At 35.7% G+C, this 24,875-nt stretch overlaps 1 protein-coding gene across 1 annotated transcript in view; it reads left to right on the top strand.

Moving 5' to 3' along the window:
• LOC150110628 (WD repeat-containing protein 11-like) overlaps window positions 1-24,875 on the top strand; it is a 355,935-nt gene that overhangs the window by 231,560 nt on the left and 99,500 nt on the right. The window contains exon 19 of the mRNA XM_090399950.1: window positions 17,704-17,938. Within this exon, the coding sequence (XP_090256076.1) occupies window positions 17,704-17,938 (235 nt within the window). The remainder of the gene's footprint in view (window positions 1-17,703; window positions 17,939-24,875) is intronic.

Raw genomic sequence — 24,875 nt, 5'->3', positions numbered from 1 at the left:
TCACTTCTAAGGACAAGCTTCCACATCTTAATCATTCAGGTGTCTACCAGATTCAGTGCTCTTGTGGATTATCTTATTTCAGACAAATGGGAAGATCTGCTTCTATTCGGGCTAGAAGAACACCAATCTTATATTAAATACTTTAAACCTGAAAAGTCTGGACTTGCAGAACATGCCATCTTCACTAGACACAGAGTTCATTGGAGAAAGACAAGAGTTCTTCACAAAAGTCAGTTTCTCATGGAACGCCTTTATAAAGAAACATGTGAAACTCTACTTCATTCTCCTAACTTAAACAGATCCGACAGCTTACGTCTATCCCCTTTATGGGAGATAGTACTTTACAAATCAGCTAATCTTTCCTAACTTTTTATTGTATTGATGTTTTTTTAATTTATTTATTTTATTTATTTTTTTTTATTTTTAGGAAAGTTATTGACTTTTGTGGGAGGACTAGGGGACATCCATGGAAACTGGGCAAAAGTGTGGTTAGTAAAGGTGTTAGAGCTGGGTTCTTTACTTTTAGAGTAGTGAATGAGTGGAATGCACTCCTGTAGATACTGTATGAATGTCAAATAGTTGTGATGAATATGATTTGGGGCCTCCCTCGATGAGTCTAATGACTCCCTGGAGTTTCCCGTAATAATAGTAATAGTTATCTTACACCAGTTACTTAGGTGCCGCTTTTTGGAATTGTCAGTTATTGTTTAATTTGAGCTTAATGTACCGAAGATGCCTGTGACACACAGGCGAAAATTATACTATTGAATAATCTTTGTACATCAGTTTTTTCCGTTATTAATTTTGTATCGATATGTCTACTCACAGTACCTCTTTTAAAACTTATTAGTAGATAGGAAGTTAAAGTTCATGAGCCATGTGGCAAAAATTGCAAATACAACTCAAAAGATAATTGCTATGCTGAAACAAATGTTCACATGGAAAGATGAGGATGTCATTTTGCCTCTTTGCAAGGCCTTGATAATACTTCACTTGGACTTTTGTGCATGGATCTGGGCTCCTGGTTTCTGTTGTGATATATTGGAGAGGATGCAAAGGAGAGTGAATTCAGGATTGTGGAATACTGATTATGAAGACAGATTGAGAATTTGTAGACTGCAAACGCTAGCAAACAGGAGAAAGGGGGTGATATGATTGAGACTTACGAACTGATAGGATCATACAGGATTTCAATTGATGGAATTTTCAATTTATGGAGGGTGGGGAGAGGACAAGGGGCATCCTTTTAAGTTGAAAATGAAAGCCACTAAGAAGGGGGTGAGGGTTTGGTTTTTCTCTCAGAGGATGGTGCATGATGGGAATGGATTGCCATTGGATGTTATGAGTGCAAGCAGTGTGAATGAATTCAAGAATAAGTATGATAGCTGGTATGTGTAGCATGTGGCCTCTCTTGATGAGTTTGTAATAATGAAGAAATATCATTAGTAAGATTTCTGGAAAATTTGTGAGCATCAGGAAACACAAAACAATACAATACTTCAAAGATATAAGCCTAGTTGCATATACATTGATAATAAGCTACATTGTTTTCGAAGCAGTGACCCATAAAAGGAATTATTGGCAAGTTATCAATTCTATTCTTCTTCCACTACTAATTTAACTTATTGGTGAATGATATTTCATATGGATTTACAGTAAATATGCAGTTATTTTTTGTTTAACATTGGACAGTTAGAGGATTTAACTGCACTTCAGAGTTCATATTAAGGATACTGTATTGGTGGATCTAGATATGATGGTCAATGGGAACCATTACAAAGTTCAAAGGATATATTTTAGAGGATAATACTGCAAAGTAAAGATGAGGATGCACTTGTACTACTGCTGCATATTGTGTTATCAAGGCCCTCTGTAGTAGTAGTACAACTGCTTCCAATTTTGTCTAATAGTCACCTGATTTTTGTTGTAATATTCAGGAGTAAGTAAGGCAATAACAAGACTTTAAAATGTTGCTTGTGGGGAGAAGTTGAAGAAATGTAAATTGCAGAGATTATCGACTGGGGAAAAGAGGTGATATGATACCAACTTTTAGGTTGGTAAGCATATTATGCTAGATTAACAGAGGATATTACACAGTAAACAGGAAAGGGTGGCAGATGGAAACAAAGCCATCTCAGAAGGTTCTTATATAACTAAGAGTGTGACAGACTGTTTATTTGTTATCATGTATTGGTGCTATTGTGGACTAACATTAAGTGTAAATATCTTTTCCCCTTTTAATTTACTAGACAGGATCTTTACCTAGGCTTATGTTAGTTAGTATTTCGCTGTGATACATGAGGGGGGTACTCAAAAAATCTCATCTCATCTTCCTTTTACCCTCTTTTACCTTGCGGTGTCGAGAGTTTATTAATCATTGGACCTCAAACAGGATAAGGTGGTCAGCCCTATGCCATGGTGTATCCTATGTCTGTAGTGTTGAGTTCTCAAGGCCTGCTTTGTGGGATGAAAAAACCCCAGATAAACTGTGGAAAAAACCCTACTGTCCACACCCAAGACCAGCTAACTTGGCTATGGCTGAGGAAGATCCTTCAGCTCCTCACGTCACCAACAGGAATCGAACCTAGGACACTACTTCCCCGGGCATATGGTTGCAAAGCACCCAGCCACTAGGCTAACTGTGTGGACGTACTCAAAAATAACCAGAAATATTTTTTTAAAACAATTTTAATTTTATAATACGATATTCTAGTCTCCTTCAAAATACTCTCGTGTGAATCAGTGTGCCTGTACACGTTTTTTCCACTGCTGTAAATAGTTCTGGAACTGTTCAACTGGAATACTGTTTATGGCCTCCAGCAACTTTTGTATGAAGATCCATCAACAAATCGCTGCCCTTTCCTGGTTTTCTTTATCTGTGGGAATAAATAAAAAAAAAATGTCACCTGGAGAGAGATCAGGTGAGTAGAGGATGGGGAACAACTGCCATGTTTGTTTTTCATCAAGAATCGTTTGAAAGGCAATGTCGCATGGGCTGGACATTGTCTTGGTCAGCAACTAATATCTGCTACTCCACATTTTGGACCATTTTCAGACACACCCCTGATCACAACTTTTGAAAGAAAGTTCTAGTCTTTAAGAATTTGCTCCCTCAAATCACAACAAACATTCATGCAATTTTTTTTTTTAATCCTCTGAGTAAACAAGGCTCAAATTTAGCAGACATGTTTCATTTGCACATCTGTTAAAATTTGCAAATATCTCTTCATCAGAAACTAGCTCAATGTTCTTTTGATTATCTTCACTGATTGTCTGAGAAACCTTTTTGATGATTTAATTATTTCTGCTTGTTGAAGGTTGGTCTTCAGCTGACATGTCCGCTGTTTTGAAATGGGAAAATCACTCCTAGACCAGTGTTTTACCTAAAGCTTCATCCTTAAAGATTTGCCAATGCATAATAATAGTTTTAGCAAAATAGTTTTCTCAGAGGTGCCCTGGATGTAGGGGATGGTGATAGATTTAGTGTAATCTTTTGTGGAGCGGGGGTTGTGGTTTACTGGTTTTAGTAATTTTTGGATTTTTTGGGGGTTATAGCTATTGGCTAAGAAAGTGTTGAGGATGTGGTTTAGTTCAGCGGTTAGGGCATCGTCATCTGAGCAGATTAATTTTGCCCTGTTATATAGTGTTTTTATAACCCCGTATTGTTGTGAGGGGGTGGTGGGATTACTGGTGAATGTATCTGCCAGTATGGGTGGGTTTTCTGTATTCTGTATGGTGTAATCTTTATTGTGGAGCGGGGGTTGTGGTTTACTGGTTTTAGTAATTTTTGGATTTTTTGGGGGTTATAGCTATTGGCTAAGAAAGTGTTGAGGATGTGGTTTAGTTCAGCAGTTAGGGCATCGTCATCTGAGCAGATTAATTTTGCCCTGTTATATAGTGTTTTTATAACCCCGTATTGTTGTGAGGGGGGGGGAATTACTGGTGAATGTATCTGCCAGTATGGGTGGGTTTTCTGTAAACAGAGAAAACCAAAAATCCATCAAGCTGACAGGTGATTAAAGTGTCTAGGAAGTGGAGGGTGTTGTTTTCCTCTTTTTCTAAGGTGAACTGGACTCTGGGGGTGTTGGTTGTTTAAGTGTGTTAGGAAGGAGTGGAGTGTATCTGAGCCATGTGGCCAAATAGCGAACACATCATCCACGTATCGAAGCCAAATAGTGGGCTTTTGTGGGTAAGAGTTTAAGGCTTTCTCTTCAAAGGTCGCCATAAAGAAATTGGCCAAGGGTGGGGAAAGTGGTGAACCCATGGATGTCCCCTCTATCTGTTTGTAGAATTTTCCTTGCCAAACGAAATTGCCTGAGTTCATTGTGAACTGAAATAGGGCTGGGATATTGGGAGGAAACTTGGCTTGGATTAGTGAATTGGGAGGAGACATCAAAACTGACCATTATGTCAGTGTGTTGGAGTGAGAGGTTTTCTATACTGGCTTTAAAGTGGGCTGAGTTTTTCATGTGTGATGGTGTGTTGCCAGTATAGTGTTCGAGCGTTTTGGCTAAATGTTTGGCTAATTTATATGTGGGAGAATCAATGCTATGGGACGTAATGGCACATTTTGTTTATGTATTTTTGGGAGTCCATATAATGGGGGGGGGGGGTCTAGAGTTATAAGATTTTAGTTTGTTAGTGACTTTCTTAACGAGTCTGTGGAGAGTCTAATCTGAGAGCCAGTAGGATTATCTTCAATAGGGAGATAGGTAGTAGGTAGAAATATTGAAGTTATTCATTAAAGTTGCCTTTAATTAATATCCTTTATATGCATTGTTAATTTCGTAAGCTAATTACCAGTTATATATGTCCAATGCATAAGCCTTGCTACTAGAATTACGATCATCCATGGAGATTCCATCACACGAAAGGCCCGTCAATACGAGAAAATGAGGTTGAAGATATCGAGACAACTAAATCGTCTGACGTTCCTAAAACGCTGTCGGGATAACAAGGTAATCTCTAATTGTGTTAAATTTAAGCACCGTTTTACTTCATAGAAAGCTCTCCGTATTTATAATCACACTAACTTCGCCCTATTAAGAGAACAAACTACCGCGACGCGTGTTCTCCTTGCCGACGAAAACAAAACCTTACGAGCACTAGAGGAAGAGCTTTCAGATTCGCTTGGCCATGATCTTTGGACGATTCTTTATGATGTGTCATGCGCTTTGGCAAGAAAAGAATTCGAAAAAATACGTAGTCGGCACCTGAAAAAATACGAAAACCTGATAAAGAATTCTACTTCCTTACCACAGCCACCATTCAACACTGTAGTCAATCTCTCATCCGTAGTTTTAAAGCCTAAAGCACTCACTGCACTTACACGTGGCCACAATTTCGCCCTAGCTCCTAAAAAAATTCCTGCCAAGGAAATCATGATCCAAATAGAATGTGGGATTCGCAGCCTTCCTAACCATATCGCCAACAACGTCAAACTGGATGTAGCCGGTGTTCCCACCAAAGCAAAACCTCCAAAAACCAACTTATCCAAAGATGAATATGCAGCTCTGCTAGAAATGAAAAAAAACAAAAAAATAGTAATCACCAAAACGGATAAGGGAAACGCCACTGTGGTGATCAATCAAAAGGCCTACAAAGGTAAGCTTAATGCTTTAGTACTAGACCGTACTACCTACCTCCCTATTGAATATAATCCTACCGGCTCTCAGATTAGAACTCTCCACAGACTCCTTAAGAAAGTCCCTTCTTGTCCTGTGGAAGTCACTGACAAACTAAAATCTTATAACTTTAGACTCCCCACCGATTATATGGACTCTCAAAAATACATAAACAAAATGTGCCATTACGTCCCATAGTGGATGGCATTGATTCCCCCACGTATAAATTAGCCAAACATTTAGCCAAAATGCTCGCACACTATACTGGCAACACACCATCACACATAAAAAAACTTAGCCCACTTTAAAGCCAGTATAGAAAACCTCTCACTCCAACACACTGACATAATGGTCAGTTTTGACGTCTCCTCCCAATTTACTAATGTCCCACTCAAAGAAAACCTAGAGCTCATCCAAGCCAAGTTTCCTCCCGATATCCCAGCCCTATTTCAGTTCACAATGAACTCAGGCAATTTCGTTTGGCAAGGAAAATTCTACAAGCAGATAGAGGGGACATCCATGGGTTCACGCCTCATTCCTCAGCACTTTCCCCACCCTTGGCCAATTTCTTTATGAAAACCTTTGAAGAGAAAGCCTTAAACTCCGCCCTACAAAAACCCACTATTTGGCTTCGATACATGGATGATGTGTTCGCTATTTGGCCACATGGCTCAGATACACTCCACTCCTTCCTAACACACTTAAACAACCAACACCCCCAGAGTCCATTTCACCTTAGAAAAAGAGGAAAACAACACCCTCCCCTTCCTGGACACTTTAATCACCTGTCAGCTTGATGGATTTTTGGTTTTCTCTGTTTACAGAAAACACACCCATACTGGCAGATATTCACCAGCAATCCCCCCACCCCTCACAACAATACGGGGTTATAAAAACACTATATAACAGGGCAAAATTAATCTGCTCAGATGACGATGCCCTAACCACTGAACTAAACCATATCCTCAACACTTTCTTAGCCAATGGCTATAACCCCCAAAAAATACTAAAACCAGTAAACCACAACCACCCTCCACAATCTATCACCATCCCCTACATCCAGGGCACCTCTGAGAAAATAATCAATATCCTCAAAAAATGTGACCTGACTTCTTGTTATAGACCATATAAAAAGTTGGCATCCCTTATCCGCTCTACCAAAGACCAACCACTTCCCCTAGACCAGGTCCCTTGCAGCTGCAAACTATCCTACTTTGGCCAAACAGGCAGAACAGCAAATATCAGGTTTTCAGAACATAAAGACTACATCCGGTTTCAGCAGTACATTCACTCTGGGCTGGCAGACCAGAGTGAATGTACTGGTGAAAGGTACTGCAGTTTTCAGAACATAAAAACTACATCCGGTTTCACCAGTACATTCACTCTGGGCTGGCAGACCGTGCCTTAGATACCCACCATAGAATTTGTTGGAATAAAACTAAAATAATACACCCCAGCAAGTTTAAGTACGAAAGATTATTCAAGGAATCATCAGCAGCTATAAAAAACGTTCCAAACCTCGACAAATGTGGATGCATGAAACTACCCCAAATTTGGGAGACTTACATTATGAGAACTTCAGTCCAACTCTAAGACAACCAAATTAGCGCAACAGAGGGCACCATTAGGATTTTAGGAACAATATTAGTTTCTTGCCTTCTTCCTCGTTTGCTTTTGTTAGTGCCTGCGTGCACATACCATATTTTTATGTTCCTGAAGATGGCAACGTGACATTGCCGAAATATTGAAGTTATTCATTCAAGTTGCTTTTAATTAATATCCTTTATATGCTTTGTTAATTCCGTAAGCTAATTACCAGTTATGAATCAAACATATACAAAATGTTAACAGTCTGATAAAGCTGACTAATCTGGTCTCTGAACTTTAAAATGCACACTCTTCAGTGCAGTACTTGAACAGTTTAAGATTGTGGAGGCCTCTCAAGAGAAATGGAAAATAGCAGCATCATCAACTGTTCTTTCACAAAGTCACACCTTAAAAAAATAGTGTCAATCGATATATGAATTTTATTATAGATACATTCAGTGTCTATTTAGGCAGGAACCAAATGTACTGATCTATTGCCCAAATTTTATCTAGTGATCAGCTAGAACTCAACCACTTTGGAACATGCCTTGTCTACTTGACAGTTATCAAGTTAATAAATATGTATGGTTTTCCTCTTCCATTCACAAAAGTTCACTACACACTTACCACTAAAGAGAAATTAATTTTTCAGTAGGACCTTAAATAACACAAAAGCACAGAAGACTATTCCTATTCATGTACACATCCAAATATAAATTTCTTTATTTCTTAAGGGAATCATTAACAACTGTCTCTTTTCTTTCTCTTATATCCATTCCTTTCTAATTTTCTGTCAGTGTATATTATTTTTCTCATATTCATCAACTGTTCTGCTCATATAACAGTATAGCATATTCTCTATTTTCAATCATTACAACTTCTGGGTATCACAAACATTAAAGAACAGTTGAGTTGTGGTGGACATGGTATTATCGCTGGCACAGTCAAGGTAAAACTATTTTCTTACCTAGTGCTTTCTTTAATATAGTTGGCAGAAAAACATCTACTGGTATTTTGGTTCCTATGCCACAAGAGAGTATGTACATTTTGCTGGTTGTTTTCTTTTACTGCTTTCCACCAGTGACTTTAATATAAAGCATGGTTAAGATTAATAGCCTTGCTATTCATTTACCAATAGCAAAACTTCAAGCACTGTTGCTGCATTCTGTTTGCATCAACATATCGTTTAGACAAACAAGTGAAAATCTTATAATTACAATGAGATTCACATTTACCATTTATTATAATTTTAATAATGAGACTAACAAAATTTTGTTAATATGTAGACAAATGGAGAACAAGTGGGACCCAGAAGTGATACCAAGGTTGAAGTAATGTAGAAGTCATATATCCATATACAAGTAGCCAAAAGGTGTCGCATCATATTACTAAAATCTTCTTCGCTCTTCCATCATGTATGTGGATGATGATGAGGCCAAATGAACTCTTTCCACTTCTGTTTGTCCTGGGAGAGTCCAAACAATTCTGTCCAGTTTGATGTCGCTTGTTGTGATTTGGTTTTCAGGTCCTCTTTTATTTTGTGTAGCCATCTAATTCTGGGCGATCCTTTGGACGGCCCAGAATTAAATGAAAAAATAAGATGAAAAACATTAGATGGGATCTTTTACCTTCCATCGTCATATTCAGGACTTTAGATGGTCGTCTTTCTGTTCCCATTCTGGCCACATGGCCAAACTATCGCAGTCTTCTTTCTTGGATTTTGTTTATTATTGTTATTTCTTGTTTTAGTCGTTTTCTTATGCCATCGTTTCTTAATCGATCCAGCAGAGATGCTCCAAGTAATCTTCTTAGCCAACCCATTTCAGTAACTAATAATTTTTTCTCTTCAGCCTTTTTGAGATTCCAGCATTCACTTCCATAGAGTAATATTGGGAGGACCATTGTTTTATAGATTCTTACTTTTGTTACTTGTTTGATGTCTCTTGACTTCCATATTTTATTAAGTCGTCCAAAAGTTTGGGATGCTTGACTGATTCGTCTGTTTATATCTTTTATAATTTCACCATTGCACTCAATAACTCCTCCAAGGTAGGTAAAATTTTCTACCTGCTCTAGATTCTTACTATCAATTTCAATTTTCAGATTGGTGCTTCTTTTTCCTATTTGCATAATTTTTGTTTTCTCTATATTTATGTTTAATCCAGATTTTATACACTCCTCCTTTATTTTATCAGAAATTCACTGTAGATTTTCTTCTGTGCTTGCAGATAATGCAATGTTGTCTGCAAATTTTAAATTTGTCACATTTTTCCCATATATTTTGATTCTGAAGTCTTCATTGTTTAAGGCCTTATCGGTTGCTTCTTCCAGCGTAAGATTGAATAGGTCTGGTGACAGATTGCATCCCTGTCTTATTTCGCTCTCTGTGTGGAACCAGTTGGTTAAGGTGTCCTCCATTCGTACTGCACTTTCAGATTTCTCAATACATTACTAAAATACTCTGGATTAAAAAGAGATGTTGGAAGTTTTTTCACTTAAGTTATACGAGGGTGGTCTGAAAAGTTCTTGGCCTCGACCATGGATGGCAACACTATTGGCAAGATTTTTTTTTTTCAAAGTTGGTACATCTGTCATAAGCATCCATGTGAAATTGCAAGTCATTCTATCGAGTAGCTTGTTTTATACAGCTGTCTGAAGCAAAAGTGTTGTCTATATCCCTTGAAATAGATAAAATTGAGTATCCTGTGGTTATAAAATTCTTTGTAAAAGAAGGTTTAAGACAAAAGAAATTCATTCAAAGTTCATAAAAGTTTATCGCCTTCGTTTTCAACAATTAAGAAAAGGGCTGCCGAGTTTAAACATGGCCGCCAGCCTTGAAGATGATACACGTGAAGGACATCCAAAAAGTGTAACAACACCAGAAATTGATCAAGTGCACAATATGGTATTGGATGACTGGTGAGTCAAAGTGCATGAAATTGCTGAGACATTTTCTTGGAACCTTTTAACAAGAATAAAATTGATGATTTTGCGTTTTGATTTATTACTATGGATGAGACTTGAATACACCATTACCCACCAGAATCCAAACAGCAGTCAAAACAGTGGCTGGTTGTTCAGCACCAAAGAAGACAAAGTCGATTCTATCAGCAGTTAAAGTCATGGCATCAGTGTTTTGGGATGCTAAAGGCATTTTATTTATTAATTATCTTGAAAAGGGTAAAACAATAATCGGGGAATATTATTCCGATCTTTTAACCAGGACTAGATGAAAAAAATTCTTGAGAAAAGACCAATTTTTCAGAAGAAAAAATTGTTGGAACATCCACCCTATTCCCCAGATTTGGCTCCCTCTGACTTCTGTCTCTTCCCAAAACTAAAACTCTTTCTCGCTGATTAGTGTTTTTCTTTGAATCAAGGAGTGATTGCAGCTGTAGAGGGGTATTTTGCAGATCTTACTGTGAACAACTACAGGGATGGGAACATCGCTGGAATAAATGTATTAGTCTTAAGAGAGATTATGTTCAAAAATAAAAATAATTTTGAGAACTTTACAGACCACCCTCGTACTATAAATTAAAGATGCCAAGAAATTATATTCTTGGTTTCATCCTTCATCCAAGTGTAAACAAACAAAGTTTGTGCATGAAGTCGCTTCACAATTGGGCTTCTTGTATATAGAGACTAATGACTTCACATCAGTTGTCTTAGTATCCCATAATGCAATGCACATATCCTTACAGACATGTATAATGCATTGCATTATGGGATACTAAGGCAATTAAATGAAGTCATTAGCTTCTATATACAAGCAGCTCATGCTTACACTTGGATAAAGGATTAAACCAAGAATATAACCTCTTGGCATCTTTAATTTATCAAACATGAAGATAAACTTATTTCTGCCTATGGTTTCGCACATGGTCCTAAGAAAGAAGTGGAGAAATTTTTAGTCATTAGAGTAAGGAGCTGACATAAAGAAAATGGAAAACATGATCCTTGTTAGAGATCTAAACATAAAAGTAGGAGATGAATATCACCAGGCATGTAAGAATGTTTTGGGAAAATTTAGAGAAAAGGGCAAAGCTACTAATAACTAAGTTTCTGCTGAATTTCTGCTCAGGATACAGACTAGTCATTACTAATGACTAGTTTGCATCCTGATAGTTCCAGTATCATGTTCAAACATTGGAACATGGTATTGGAACATTGGAAGATACCATCACTTAGTACTAAGTAGGATAAAACATCACATTGAAAAGAACAGGATATAAAAAAGTTTTAAAAAGAATTTAAGTTGAGCAGCTTTTACAGATGAAGAGCAGACTCAACTATACAACATTATTGAAGAAAAAATAAATTAAAACAGTTTGAAAACATTGGCATCTCAATGGAAAAACTCTAAAAAAAACAGTGATTCAGCTTTGGGGCTTTGTGATGAAATTGTCTGTAAGAACACTGTGGTGTCCTTGTCTTATTCTTATTTTAAAAAATAAAATAAAATAAAAAAAACACCGTGGTGGGCCCAAGATATGTTAAAGCAGTCATGGACAAGAAGAAAGCATACTAAAAGTTCCTAGCAAATAAGTCAGCAGGTGCCATAAAAGAATACAGAGAAAAATGTAAGAACTAAGTTGTAATGTAAAAACTAAGCTAAAATGTAAAGTCATCATAGGAAGACTTCAGCAAGTATATAGAAAATGAATATCAGGAAGGTGGCAAAATGGAGATTATTGGAAAAGCTTATCAGTGGAGGAAAGAGTACTATAAAAGGAATCAAAGATGATAAATTTAACAGGAAAACTGAAGATAAGGATATCCTAGATATATGGAGTAATTATTTTGAAAAACTTAAATGAAACAAGCAACGACAGAACAGTATTGGAAAATTTTCAAGAGTGATACATATACATATCAAATTCTTTCATGCTTACACGGTGTCCAGAATACATTATGGAAAATTATGGAGACAACTACCGTGTTAGAGCAAAACTTTAGTTTAATATAAACCAAAATGAACACTAGACGTTTCAACCCTCATATCAAGTCATCATCTGGAGAATACATGTATATACAGAGAAACAAGCTGCACTACATTTCTGTCCAACATTACGGCCCTCTTTGTCCACGTACTACTTTCCGGTTACTTCATGTGGCAAAATAAATTTTACCTACAAAAAGAAGGCATGACCATGGGCTCACCACTATTCCCCCCCCCCCCCCCAACTTGCTAACTTTTAGTGCTCTTGATTCCTTTACTCTAAATCCTGCAGCGTGGCTTAGATACATTTACAATGTTTTCGTTATCTGGCCACATGGTCGACAAACATTAAGCACATTCCTTAGCCACCTGAACAAATGGCATGAATGCATACAATTTACTATCGAAATTGAAAATCAGAACTCGCTCCTGTTCCTGGATACACTGGTCGCATGTTTTTCCCTCAGGCAGTCTATCCTTCACGGTTTACCGCAAACCGACACATACTGGCCAATATATACATGCTAACTCACATTACCACCTATCGCAAAAATTTGGAGTTGTTAACACCCTTAGAAACAGAGCTATAACAATTTGCTCTAATCAGCAAGCTCTTAAACAAGAATTTAAGATTATTAGCAACACATTTATAAATAATGACTGTAACAGAAATACTATTAATAAAGTTCTTCATAAAACTTCATCAAAAAATAATATAGATTACAGTAAAACCATAGCCAACCCATACATTAAAGGTTTATCAGAAAAAATCTATAGAATCCTACACTATTATAATCTCACTGCCACTTTTAAACCACCTATAAAATTAAAAAACATATTCAACTCCTCTAAGGATCCTCTCCTCCCATTGGCACATCCTGGAGTTTATTGCATCTACTGCACCTTAAATTACCTTATATTGGTAAAACTGTACATACAATACCTATACATAAAAAAGAACACAAAAGACACATTGAATATAATAATTTTGGTGAAGCAGGCCTCTCAGAACACATTCTCAACACCCTACACCAAATCGATTGGAAAAGTACCTGCTCTTTGCATCATACAAGAACCTGGTATGAAAGAAAATTTAAAGAAGCCTGTGAAATTCTGATTAACCACCCTAATCTCAACAATAATGGTGGCATAAAAATCCCAAGAATTTGGGTGGCACATATTCAGCCCACTTAATATCTAGCATACTTTAGGTCTTTAAGCAATTTCCAGCTTTTATTGTAAACTATTCCATACCAATTGGTTGAAATTTATATGTATAATCACAGTTTTTTTTTTTAATATATATATATATATGAACATGTTGCTCTTTAGCCAAATTTAATTTTGTAACCTAATCGATAATAATAAGACTCTAGCTTTGATGTAGTAAAGTTTTTTTTTTCACCAGAGGTCAGGTTAATAATTGTTGTAACGGTTGGTCAGTAACTTTAGCAAACCATGTAGATTGTGTAGTGCAGCTTATTTCTCTGTATATATATATGTGTATGCTCCAGCTGATGACCTTGATATGAAGGTCAAGATGTCGAATGTTCATTTTGGTTTATATTAAACTGAAGTTTTGCTCTAACACTTTAGTTGTCTCCATAATTTTCCATAATGATTACATATCAATGCTTGAAATAAAAAAAAGCTGTCAAAAACTTGAAATGTGAAAAGGCAGCTAAAGTAGATAGATGATATTCAACAAGAAATGCTTAAATATGGAGGTATAAAAGTTTTTCCATGGCTTCACTGCATAATTCAGTGTGCCTAGTCAGAATATCAAATTTCAGATGATTGGAATAGAGCTGTCATAGTTCCCATCTATAATAAAAAAAAAGGGGGAATAAAGCTGAATATGCAAAAGATAGAAATATCTCTACCAAGTGTTCCAAGTAAGAAGTTTGTAAGCATACTTGAAAAGAGATTGAAAAAATTGTGGAAGAGAAGCGTTGAGAAGAACAAGCTAGGTTCAGGCCAAACAGAAGTTGTTAAAATCAGATTTTCACTTTGTAACAAATAATTGAGAAATCATGGGAATATGACAAGTATCTGTACTTATGCCTTGTAAATCAGGAAAAGACATACAACAAAGAAAGGCTTTTCAAAACACTAATTTTATTGGAGGAAATGGAACATTATACAGAGCAATACATAGTCAACATTTAAGTTATAATTCTGCACTTAAAATTGAGAGATATCAAGCTTAGTCCTTTTTTTATGCAGACGATGATGCCCTCCTTGGAGTGTATCATCAAGTCTCCAGAATTCTCTAACTAAAATTGAATAACTGCTGTAAGAAATTTGGGTTGAAAATCAGCAATAAAAGACCAAAACTATGAAAATAGTCAGAAACCTAGACAACTTCAGCTGCATTCTCAGGGAACCTATAAAACAAATAAAATATTTCACCTATCTTGGCACATTTTTAATGAAGATGACAATTAAATTTGGAAACAGACAGTAGAATGAACAAAGTTGGTATTATGAAGAGTTAGTTGAATAAATTTATATGAATTTATTAATTTATATTAATTTATTATGATATGAAGTTAGTTGAATAAATATATAAACTTATATTAGACAGTAGTCAAACCCATTTTAAGTTATATGTCTGAGAGTTATGTTAGAAAGAACACACTTGATCAAAGACTAAAGATCACAAATATGAGAAAAAGTTGAGAGTTCTAAGGAAAATTAAGTGAGTGAATAGATGATATCAATGGCAGAATAATATGAAGATATTAGAAAGAAACCCGACATTGTTAGCATACAAGTATGTGTGAGCGGAACTAATCTAAGGTGGTATGGTCGTTTATGCTGAATGGGAGAAGAAAGATTAATAAAACAGGTGTTTGACAGCAGGGAAAGACCAAGGTCTTGATGGATTGATTCAGTCAGAAGTGCCTTAGAAGCACAAAATGTTAGATATGACAGTATTCTTCTTCTTTCTTCTTCTTTCACTATGCGTTATTCCTGCTTCCTCTGCAGGGTCCGCGTGTTACTTAGATGCGACTTTCTTGTTAGTACCACTCCCAACCGACCTGTTGCCTAGTCTGCCGCTGGTGGGGGGGGGAGAGTATATTTTTGGCTGTAGAGGTGTATGTTCACGGGGCCGGTTTGCCTGCTTGCAGGATGAAAAACGCCAGATAAACTGGTGGAAAAAACCCTACTGCCTGCGCCCAAGACCGGCTAACTTGGCTATGGCTGAGGAAGGTCCTCAAATTCCTCATGTCTTCGACGGGAATCGAACCCGAGACACTCCTTCCCCAGTCATATGGTTGCGAAGCGCAAAGCCAGTAGGCTAACCGCGCTGACTTAGATATGACAGTATTGGAGTGCTAATAATAGACTAATTTGGAGGAAAATTGTTGATAGGAGATTAATAATAATATGAACTTAATGTGCAGTGTGAATAATATGCAGTGCTGTCAGTAGCCTTAAGGATACTTATCAGAAAATGGTGATGATGATGATGATGATATATCAAAAAGTGAAACATTTTTATCTCTTGTGAATATTTTGAAAATTACATATTATTGTCAGCTATTTAGGTATGGTTTTACTGAATATGGCAAACTAAAGACAGAAATAAATAATAGAATCATCAAATCAAAAATAATAGTATCATTATGGAATGGCAAGGAGGGAAAAATAGCCAGAGTCTTAAAAAAAAAAAAAAAAAAAAAAAAAAAAAAAAAAATACAATCTCTGCACAGTTTTCAAGCCACACCAAAAGCTTGCTACGACTTATACATTTTACTAAAGGTGAGCTCCCTTCTCCTCTCTCTGTGCCTGGAGTATATATATAAAGTGCCATGTTTCTGCAAGTTGGCTTACTATGGGCAGACAGAGATATCAGCCAACATCTGCATGGACGAACACGAAAAATACATCTGCAGTCATGACTGGTCAATCAAGCCTTGCAGACCATGCTTTAGATACAGTTCATAGAATCAGTTGGAAAAGACTATTTTTGGAATCTGCTGCTCTCAAAAATCAGCCTACTTTAAATAAATATAGTTGCATTAAACTTCCCAAGTTATGAGAAACCCTTTTAATACCTCAAGATCTCATTTTATATCCTAGGCCACCAACAGGTTTCTCACCTAGTTAGGGCTCTAGTCTTTTGTCCATGTGTTTCACTTATTTGTGTTGCCTTTGTCTGTTACAAATCTCATATTGTGCTCCTTGAAGATGTCTCAGTGATAGACAAAATATTGGGAGAATTAAATAATTTTAATCCTTTCTCAGTGTTGTTTCACCCCATTAAGCCTCTAACATGAGTTTCTCCCAGCACTTAAACCTTAACACATGGTTCATTTTTACATCTCTTGCAAACAAGCAAATAAAATGTAAAGCAAAACATTAAATTAAATATTAAATAACAATTTCTGTTACAGGGAATTAAGAGTAAAATTTATATCATCTCAAAGGTCACAGCTTCACTGCATTTAATACGTTAATGCCTGAACAGATGGCATCAGTGGCAGAATCATATTAAAAATGAAAACATTATGGAGGAACTTGACATTGTTTGCATTCAAGAATGCATGAGCAGGGCTAATCCAAGTTGGTATGGATAAATTATGGATTATCACTTGAACAGAATGGGAGAGGAAAAGTTAACAAAACAGGTTTTTGATGCCAAGATGTCAGGAAAAAGACCAGGATGAATAGTAAGGTCTCAGTGGATTGATTCAGTCAAGAAGTGTCTTAGAACAGAGATTCCCAAAGTGTGGGTCTCAAGTTGATTTTGGGTTGGTCTCTTTCTACCACAGCTTTAAGAATGGTGCTTCCTTTTACTACTTCATGCATATGTGAAGTTGGATTTTCAGCAATGATAGGAATTAAAAACAAATTTCAAAATAAACTTCAATTATCAAACACCTTGCATCTGAAAATAACACATATCGATGTGGATGTCAAAGATGTCACCATCATTGTTGATGGTGACATCTTTGACATCTTTGACAGAAGCAGCATCACCATCATTGTTGATGGTGATGCTGCTTCTATCATTAAGGGATTAAAAACAGAGTAGGGTAATGCGTGATAAAAGACAGAAAGTTGCTTTTGACAGTAGGGAGGTTAAAAAATGTGTTAAGTTTATTTATTTTACTGGACCTCTTACTAATATCACCAAACCATGTGGTGGAGGACATGTTTTGCATGTCCTCCTGCAAAACAGCATGCTTTCCTGTTCTGCAGGAGGAAGTACTTGACTACTTCCATTTGAAACTGTCTAAACTTGCCTTTCATTGAAAATCCCTCACAAAGATTCTTCACATCCTAGATGTGAATGAAACCTAGGTTTTTCCAACCAAAAGGCATTATCATTACCAAGCTGGGGACTCTAAAATAATGATTCTAGTCTACTGATACTCTTTTTTATTCAGCATTAGCAATTAATTGAAAATATGCTGAGCTAATAGCTCAGCATATTTTCAATTAATAAAGTTTTTTTAATTATTATTATTAATGTTGTTACTATTATTTAAAAATTAAAAACCTGTATTTTGATATAGCATCTTTTATGTTTTCTGTTAGAGTATCCATTTTGTCCATACATTTTGTCTGCCAAAGTTGCTTTGCATCTGCAATCAATTTTTATACACCAGCCTTGGGAACAGAAATATGCTTTTGCTATTAACAATGAAGCAGATTTTACTACTGAAGAGCTGGCATTAGTTGAAGAATTGATAAAATCTATAGATGGTGCTACAAAAAAATTTCTTCCGCTCTCTCCTTTTGGAATAGCTGAGAGATGTCTTCATGTTTCTAGGTAATAAACACTATTTTAAGTAAAAGTTAATTGTATATATTTTCTTTGTTTTTTTGTTTTGTCATTTTTTTTTAAATTATAGTTTTAAATTATGTTAAAAACGGTATACATAAATACCTTCCTTATTATCAAATTTGTTACTATTCTGTAGATTTGTAATATTTATTACTAGATTTATTATTACATTTCACTTCATTTTTTTCACCTGCACTGAACAGGTATGAATGTCATGCATTGTTGTCATCATCAACCACCTACCCATGAACTACCAGAATATAGATAATTTCAGTCACATCTGGAATTTCTTCTTGCCGGTATACAGTATGCCGGCAAGATGGAGAAACTGAGGGAACATAGAAACTGTGTCCATTATCTACACTACAGCTGTTATTTCTGGAATCAGCTACACCACTTCAATATTTTTTAAATCTTAAAAATTTGGTTGCCTTGCTTTACCAAAAAATCTCTGAAATGGAGACCTTTGGTAAGATTCCAGCATCCTGCCTTTCACAGATTCTGTGAAAGGCAGTATCCTATAGTTTGCCTTCTCTTGGTGTACTTGCGTACACATGCCTAGTATATTTCTTTGTGCCCATGAAGATGCCTTGTTGACCAAGGCAAAATATTGGCATAATAATCTTGTTAGCTAAATAAATTTAGTTAGTTAATTGTTATTTCCAGAAAGAGTAATTGTTTTCTCCACTAAACATCAACATGAGAAACCAGCTTATTTTCATAGGAAGTACTTCATAAATCAGTCACCATTTTGGTCACTCAACTCTGTATCCTCTTGGTCACATCCCTTAGAAACTCATGAATCTAATTTGATGCACTTATCAGAGTATCATAGCCTTAAAAAAAAAAAAAAAGGAATAATAATCTTATCTCTACTTGTCATTGTGTTCTTTAACGTTCAGGTGAGCCTTGAAGGCTGTCTTGTTTGCTTTTATGCAGTAAACACACCTCTGAACTTGAGGGATTTGTGGGCGATATCTAGTCTCAACAGTTTCCTGTATTGTTCCTTTTTTAATTCACTCCATGCATAGCCTATGTCATGTTGAACTGGTAACCTTATTCTTTGGTGAAACTGCCAGTATGTTTAAATCTTACTGTTGCACTTCTCATACTAGTTTAACAACTGGATATAATATACCCCCCCCCCCCACCTTCCAAAAAAGGGAAAAATCATTTCCAGTATCATTAATGTAAAAATTAAGCAGGTGACTCATGTACAGAGCCCCAGTGATACCCTGCTGATTATTCCACTGATATTTAATGTATCCTGGAAATTGTCCCATGTTCAACTACTTTCTAAGAATGGAGACAGATCTCCCTTTGAAATTTTTGTGATGTACTGTTCAGTTATCAAAACAATTATCATTTGGCTGGTGAATGTGTGTGAAACATATAAGCTACACTTGAACTGGGAAAAGTTGGATAGTTGATCTGCATGCTTTCCACTAAAGACGTTTATATACTGAAATGCAACACTACTGAGAGAATTAATTACAGTGTTATAATGTCATCAGCTGTTACATTTTTAACTGCATATGATTATCTATATCTTAGTTTTTTTTCTGGGTTCCTTTTTTGTCCTGTAATTTTTACTTTGAACACTTATTTTACAAATCTTTCATCTTCCATTTTGTTTTAAGTGCCTTTATCATCTTAGATTGACTTATCTATTCATGAAGAATAATAATGCCATTTGTAACCTTCATTCATTAAATGGTTTTGCCATTGATGGTCTCCAACAAAAAACTGAACAGCTATTTTATTTTGAGCTCTATATCTATCTATCATCTAATTTGGGACAGTTTAATTTGTTAATTTGGAGTCTGGACTGATTTCTTTCTTGTTCAATATGAATGTATTCAGTTGGCTCCCCATTCTAGTTGTACATATCTATTTCTATACTTAATTTATCATTTTCATTAAACATAATAGTTAAAAGAGAAAAAAAACGATTCTATACATTCAAAATGTAAGTTTCTTTATAGCTTGAATTTTTTTTATTATTGATTTTCATACCACATTCATCATCATCAAATCCCTGATACATATCTACATTCAGAGTACATAGAATACTGTGATAGTTCTACATAATAAAGTTTAATTATTACTACCAACAGTGTTTTCCCAAAATTATGTGTTATTAAATTAAAAATGCTAAGGAATGATATTCTTGTTTGATCCTTTATCCAGATATAAACACACAAAGTTTGAGCATGAAGTATCTTCACAACTGGGCTGCTTAGTGTCCCACAATACGAAGCACCCATTCTTTTGTGTGTGTATAATGCTATGCATTATGAAAAAGGCCAATACCCAGATGTGGAAAAAGTACCAAGGTTGAAGTAATGCAGAATTCATATATTTCCCATATACAAGTAGTGAAAAGGTGTAGTTCCTTAATATTGAAAATATTCTGGATTAGAGCTACTTATAGAAAGTTTTTTCACTTGGTTATAAATTAAATTTAAAATGCCAAGAAATGATATTCATGTTTAATCCTTTATCGAAATGTAAGCAAACAAAATTCATGTATGAAGTATCTTCACAATTAGGCTATTTATATATAGAACAAATGACTTCACATTATTTGCTGCAATATTCCATAATGATGGAATATTGCATATTCCATAATTCCTTCGATAATGCTTTGCATTATGGAAGGAGCCATTATCCAGACCAGTTTCGACCTTTCTTAAGGTCTCATTAGTGGGAGCCAGAGTACACACTTGATTACACAGAATAGAGAATATAATTTCTTGGCATTTTTAATTTAATTTATAACCAATATTAAGTTTTCAGTATTGTATTTCTATATCAGTCTACATAAATTTTAATCTTTGTGTGTATCTTTTTTCCTGGCATCAAACATTTGCTTTACTAATTATTTCCATTCTGTTTATGTGACAGTCCACCTTATGATGTTAGCTTGGCTCACATGTTCTGCAATGTTGATCTCAAGTTCCTTTCTTCTATGTTCATTTTAAAAATAATTTTGCATTCATTTCCATCTGTTCACACCCCTAATTTTTTCAAACCTCATCTGTATCCTAAGTCTTAAATTAACTATTTTATTTCCAACCCAACTTTCAGATGTTATAAGCAAGATTTTTTCATATTGCTTGTGTAGTGTTTTGGCTATTTTCACAGGTTTTTGTCCCTTTTATTACTACAATACCAAATTTATTACAGATTATTCAATTTTGTTAAATGGTCCTGAAGACTTGCAAATATTTACAAATTTATATATTTACAAATACTAAAATAAAGAGCCAAAAGGCTTCATTTCGGCGATGCAAAATTATATAGATTAAATTGGATCGAGTTGGGAATGTTTTTTTCTGATTGAAAGTTTGCAAGAGTTATTCCAATTCATAACAGTGGTTCATCACATAAAGTAGAGAATATATACCAGTGAATGTTCTTGGTGTAAAAGACAATGGAAAAATTAATTAGGAATCATATCTTAAGAAGCACTTGTTGAACATTCCACATCATGGTTTTTTTTCATTAAGGAGAAATTATGAAAAATCTGCTTACTTTTCATGATGAAGTCACTGGAGAAAGAGGCCAAGTCCATGAGTATGATGTAATTTATTTGGATTTTAGCAAAACCTTTGATAGAATTCCACACAAGAGCCTGCTGATCAAAATTTACCAAATATGTAATCATCTAGTGAAATGGCTAAGAAATTAGTTGACCAATAGACAACAGGAAGTAGTTTTCAGAGAAGAGCTTTAAATGGCCTGTTTTTTAGGAGCAAAGCACCATAGGGTTTATTGTTAGGATGTGTTGTTTAATATAACATGAATGTCTAGATTTCAGATATTAAGAGTCAAATTTCTCTATTCGTTGATGTAAAGTTGTGCAGAGTAGTTGGTTCTAATAATCTGAATTCTTTACAGGATGATATTATGGAAGAGTATGTAAGGAGGGTTTAAAACTTAATGTGAACAAATTCAACTATATTTGATTCATATTTTTATTCTCTCTGTCTCTCTCTCTCTCTCACACACACATGCACACTTCCATTCAGGCATCCTAGGAAAGTGTTTGTGGATCCAAAAGATTTGCAGTATGACTTCATATTCACTGTCTCTGTATACCTTTTGAAGAGAAGTGATCCAAGATGATCAGGACAGGGAGGGGGAAGCACTCAAGATAAATATCAGATTTTCATCTCCAGAATATTAAATACAGTTTTAATACTGAAGCAGCATATTTTTTTTGTGTGTGTGTGGGGGGGGGGGGGGGGGGGCATTTTTTATTACTCATACTTTTATTTAAACTTGCACACTCTCTTCATTTGAAACATTATAGGAAATATTAATACAATAAGAACTGAGCTTTTAACATCATTAAAAGTACAGGCAGCCCTTGGTTTATTTATGCCTCACTTCCGTTCCTGAAAAAAAACAGGCGTAAACTGAATTGCATAAAACAAGCCCAATTTTAATGGGAGGTACAAAGTTATTTTCCATGCAGTTGTTAAATATGCACATGAAGTATGTGTAACATTATTATATTTAAAGCTTTGATAATACATACATATATATTTGTTAAAATAAAATTATGAATGACTAAAACAAAATTATACACAAAAAATATGAAACTTTGAAAAGATATTACATATTTCTATGTTGAAGTTCCTGGTTTTGAATCACCTGCATTTTTTTTTTTTTTTTTTTTTTTTTTTGAAAAAAGTATCCAGTGTTAACTGCCTAGATTTTCTTTTTCTTTCTTTAAGGAGTTCAGTGTAAGGTCGAATAAATGCGATTACACTCCTTTTTACATTTGCACTCCATTCCCAAACGTGGTCCATTTCATATAACTTCTATATATTTCGTATAACTCTCTATGCTTGCAAGGATACGCTGTAAATCGGCTGTTTTTATATCTCTCAGATGACCTTCTTCGTTTTCTTTCTCCTCCTTTGGATGTTGTCTTAATTGTTTGGTAATTCTTTTGAGTCTTCATTGGAAAGCGGTTTATCATGACTCTCTAAGACTTCTGTCACATCTTCAGCTGTAATATCATCCAATCCCTTCTCGCGCAAGCTTGGTAACGTCTTCAATAACATTCTCCTCTTGCTCTAATTTCTCGAAGTTGTGCATAAATCCCAGGGAGTTCTTTCGATATGTAGCCAGCAAAAGAAAAATGATTATGGAAGGATGACATTGATTGGAGGAAATGGTATAAAGACAGCTGTTGCAGAATGTGTGGTGGAGATACTTAATGAACAGTTCATAAAGATCTTTCAATCTTGTGAATGTGACTTCATGGAGAGATTAAGAGCAGTTGATGATGGGGAGGAGAGACTGACTGTAAGTGAGGAAGAGGTGTTTGGGGAGTTGAGTAAACTAGATGTAAATAAGGCTGTGGGACTTAATAATATATCACCGCGTATTCTGAAGGAATGTGCCAGAGAGTTGACACCTGCCTTGACATATTTTTTTAATACGAGTCTTGCACTTGGTCAAATCCCTAAAGAGTGGAAGGAGGGCAAGATTGTGCCACTTCATAAAGGAGGTGATCGAACTCAAGCATCAAACTATAGGCCTATCTGTGTGTCAGGTGTTGTGGTTAAGTTGTTGGAGAAGCTTGTGAGAACTAGGATCCAGAGTTGGGTTGACAACAATGGTATAATCTTTGATGGACAGCATGGATTTGCTAAAGGGAGGTCGTGTTTTAGTAATCTACTTACTTATTACAATAAAGTGACTGCTTCCTTGGACAGAGGAGAAGGATACACAGTAATATATTTGGATTTTGCAAAAGCTTTTGATAGAGTACCTCATGATAAGTTGACAGTCAAACTAGAGCAGATGGGGTTGGATATTAGATTAGTGCATTGGATTGGAGACTGGCTATCTGATAGGTATCAACAAGTTGTGTATGGGGGTGCAATATCCAGGAAAAGGAAAGTCACTAGTGGAGTGCCTCGGGGATCTGTTTTAGGGCCATTACTATTTAACTTGTATATTAATGATATTGGCAAAGATTTGGATGGAGATATTCAGTTGTTTGCAGATGATGCAAAGTTGGGACGAACCATAAAGAGTAGTGAAGATGTTGTGGTCTTGCAAGAAGACTTGAATAAATTGAGTGATTGGGCAAGCAAATGGGGATGTGAGTTCAATGTTGCAAAATGTAAGGTTTTAAAATTTGGAAAACAAAGATGGGATGCAGAATTTATGCTTGGTAAGAATATATTGTTGGAAGTAGAGAAAATAAGAGATCTGGGAGTGATAGTGGATAAGGATCTAAAATTTAGGGGACACATCGCCAAAATTGTGAAGACAACACAAAGACTTCTGGGAATGATGAGGAGGACACTGACGTGTAGAAGTAGGGAGATTCTTGTTCCATTGTATAAGGCTTTGATTAGGCCACACATGGACTATTGTGCCCAGATTTGGTCACCTGGTTTTCAGAAGGATGAAGAGATGTTGGAAAGGGTCCAAAGGCGACTGACTAAGGTAGTTTCTGACCTCTGGAATGTCGAGTATGAGGAAAGATTGAAAAGATGTAATTTGCAGAGTCTAGTGGAGAGAAGGAAGAGGGGAGATATGATAGAGACCTACAAGTTGGTAAGGGGTTGTTATAGGATCAATGGTGGAGAAGTTCTACAGAGAATAGTGGGAGATCAGGGGAGAACCAGAGGTCATGCCTGGAAACTGTATAAAGAGGGTGTGAGTAGGGGAGTGAGAGGCAGGATTTTTTTCGTGCAGAGTTGTGAATGATTGGAATGCCTTGCCTGAGAGTGTGGTGTCTGCAAGGAGTTTGAATGTGTTTAAGACCCGGTATGATGAGATGTGTGTGAGATAAAAGGACCTCCTAGATGAGTCTTTGACTCCATGAGGTCTTGTTTAATAATAATAATAATAATAATAAATGCAGGAAGAAGTTTTCGCCATGCTCCTT

This window comes from Typopeltis vanoorti, chromosome 1, assembly GCF_054136105.1.
Source record: "Typopeltis vanoorti isolate ZY-2024b chromosome 1, IOZ_Tvanoo_1.0, whole genome shotgun sequence".
In the NCBI taxonomy this organism is placed as follows: domain Eukaryota; kingdom Metazoa; phylum Arthropoda; class Arachnida; order Uropygi; family Thelyphonidae; genus Typopeltis; species Typopeltis vanoorti.
The sequence above is the reverse complement of the archived record's forward strand: the minus strand, read 5'-3'. Positions and strand labels throughout refer to the sequence as shown.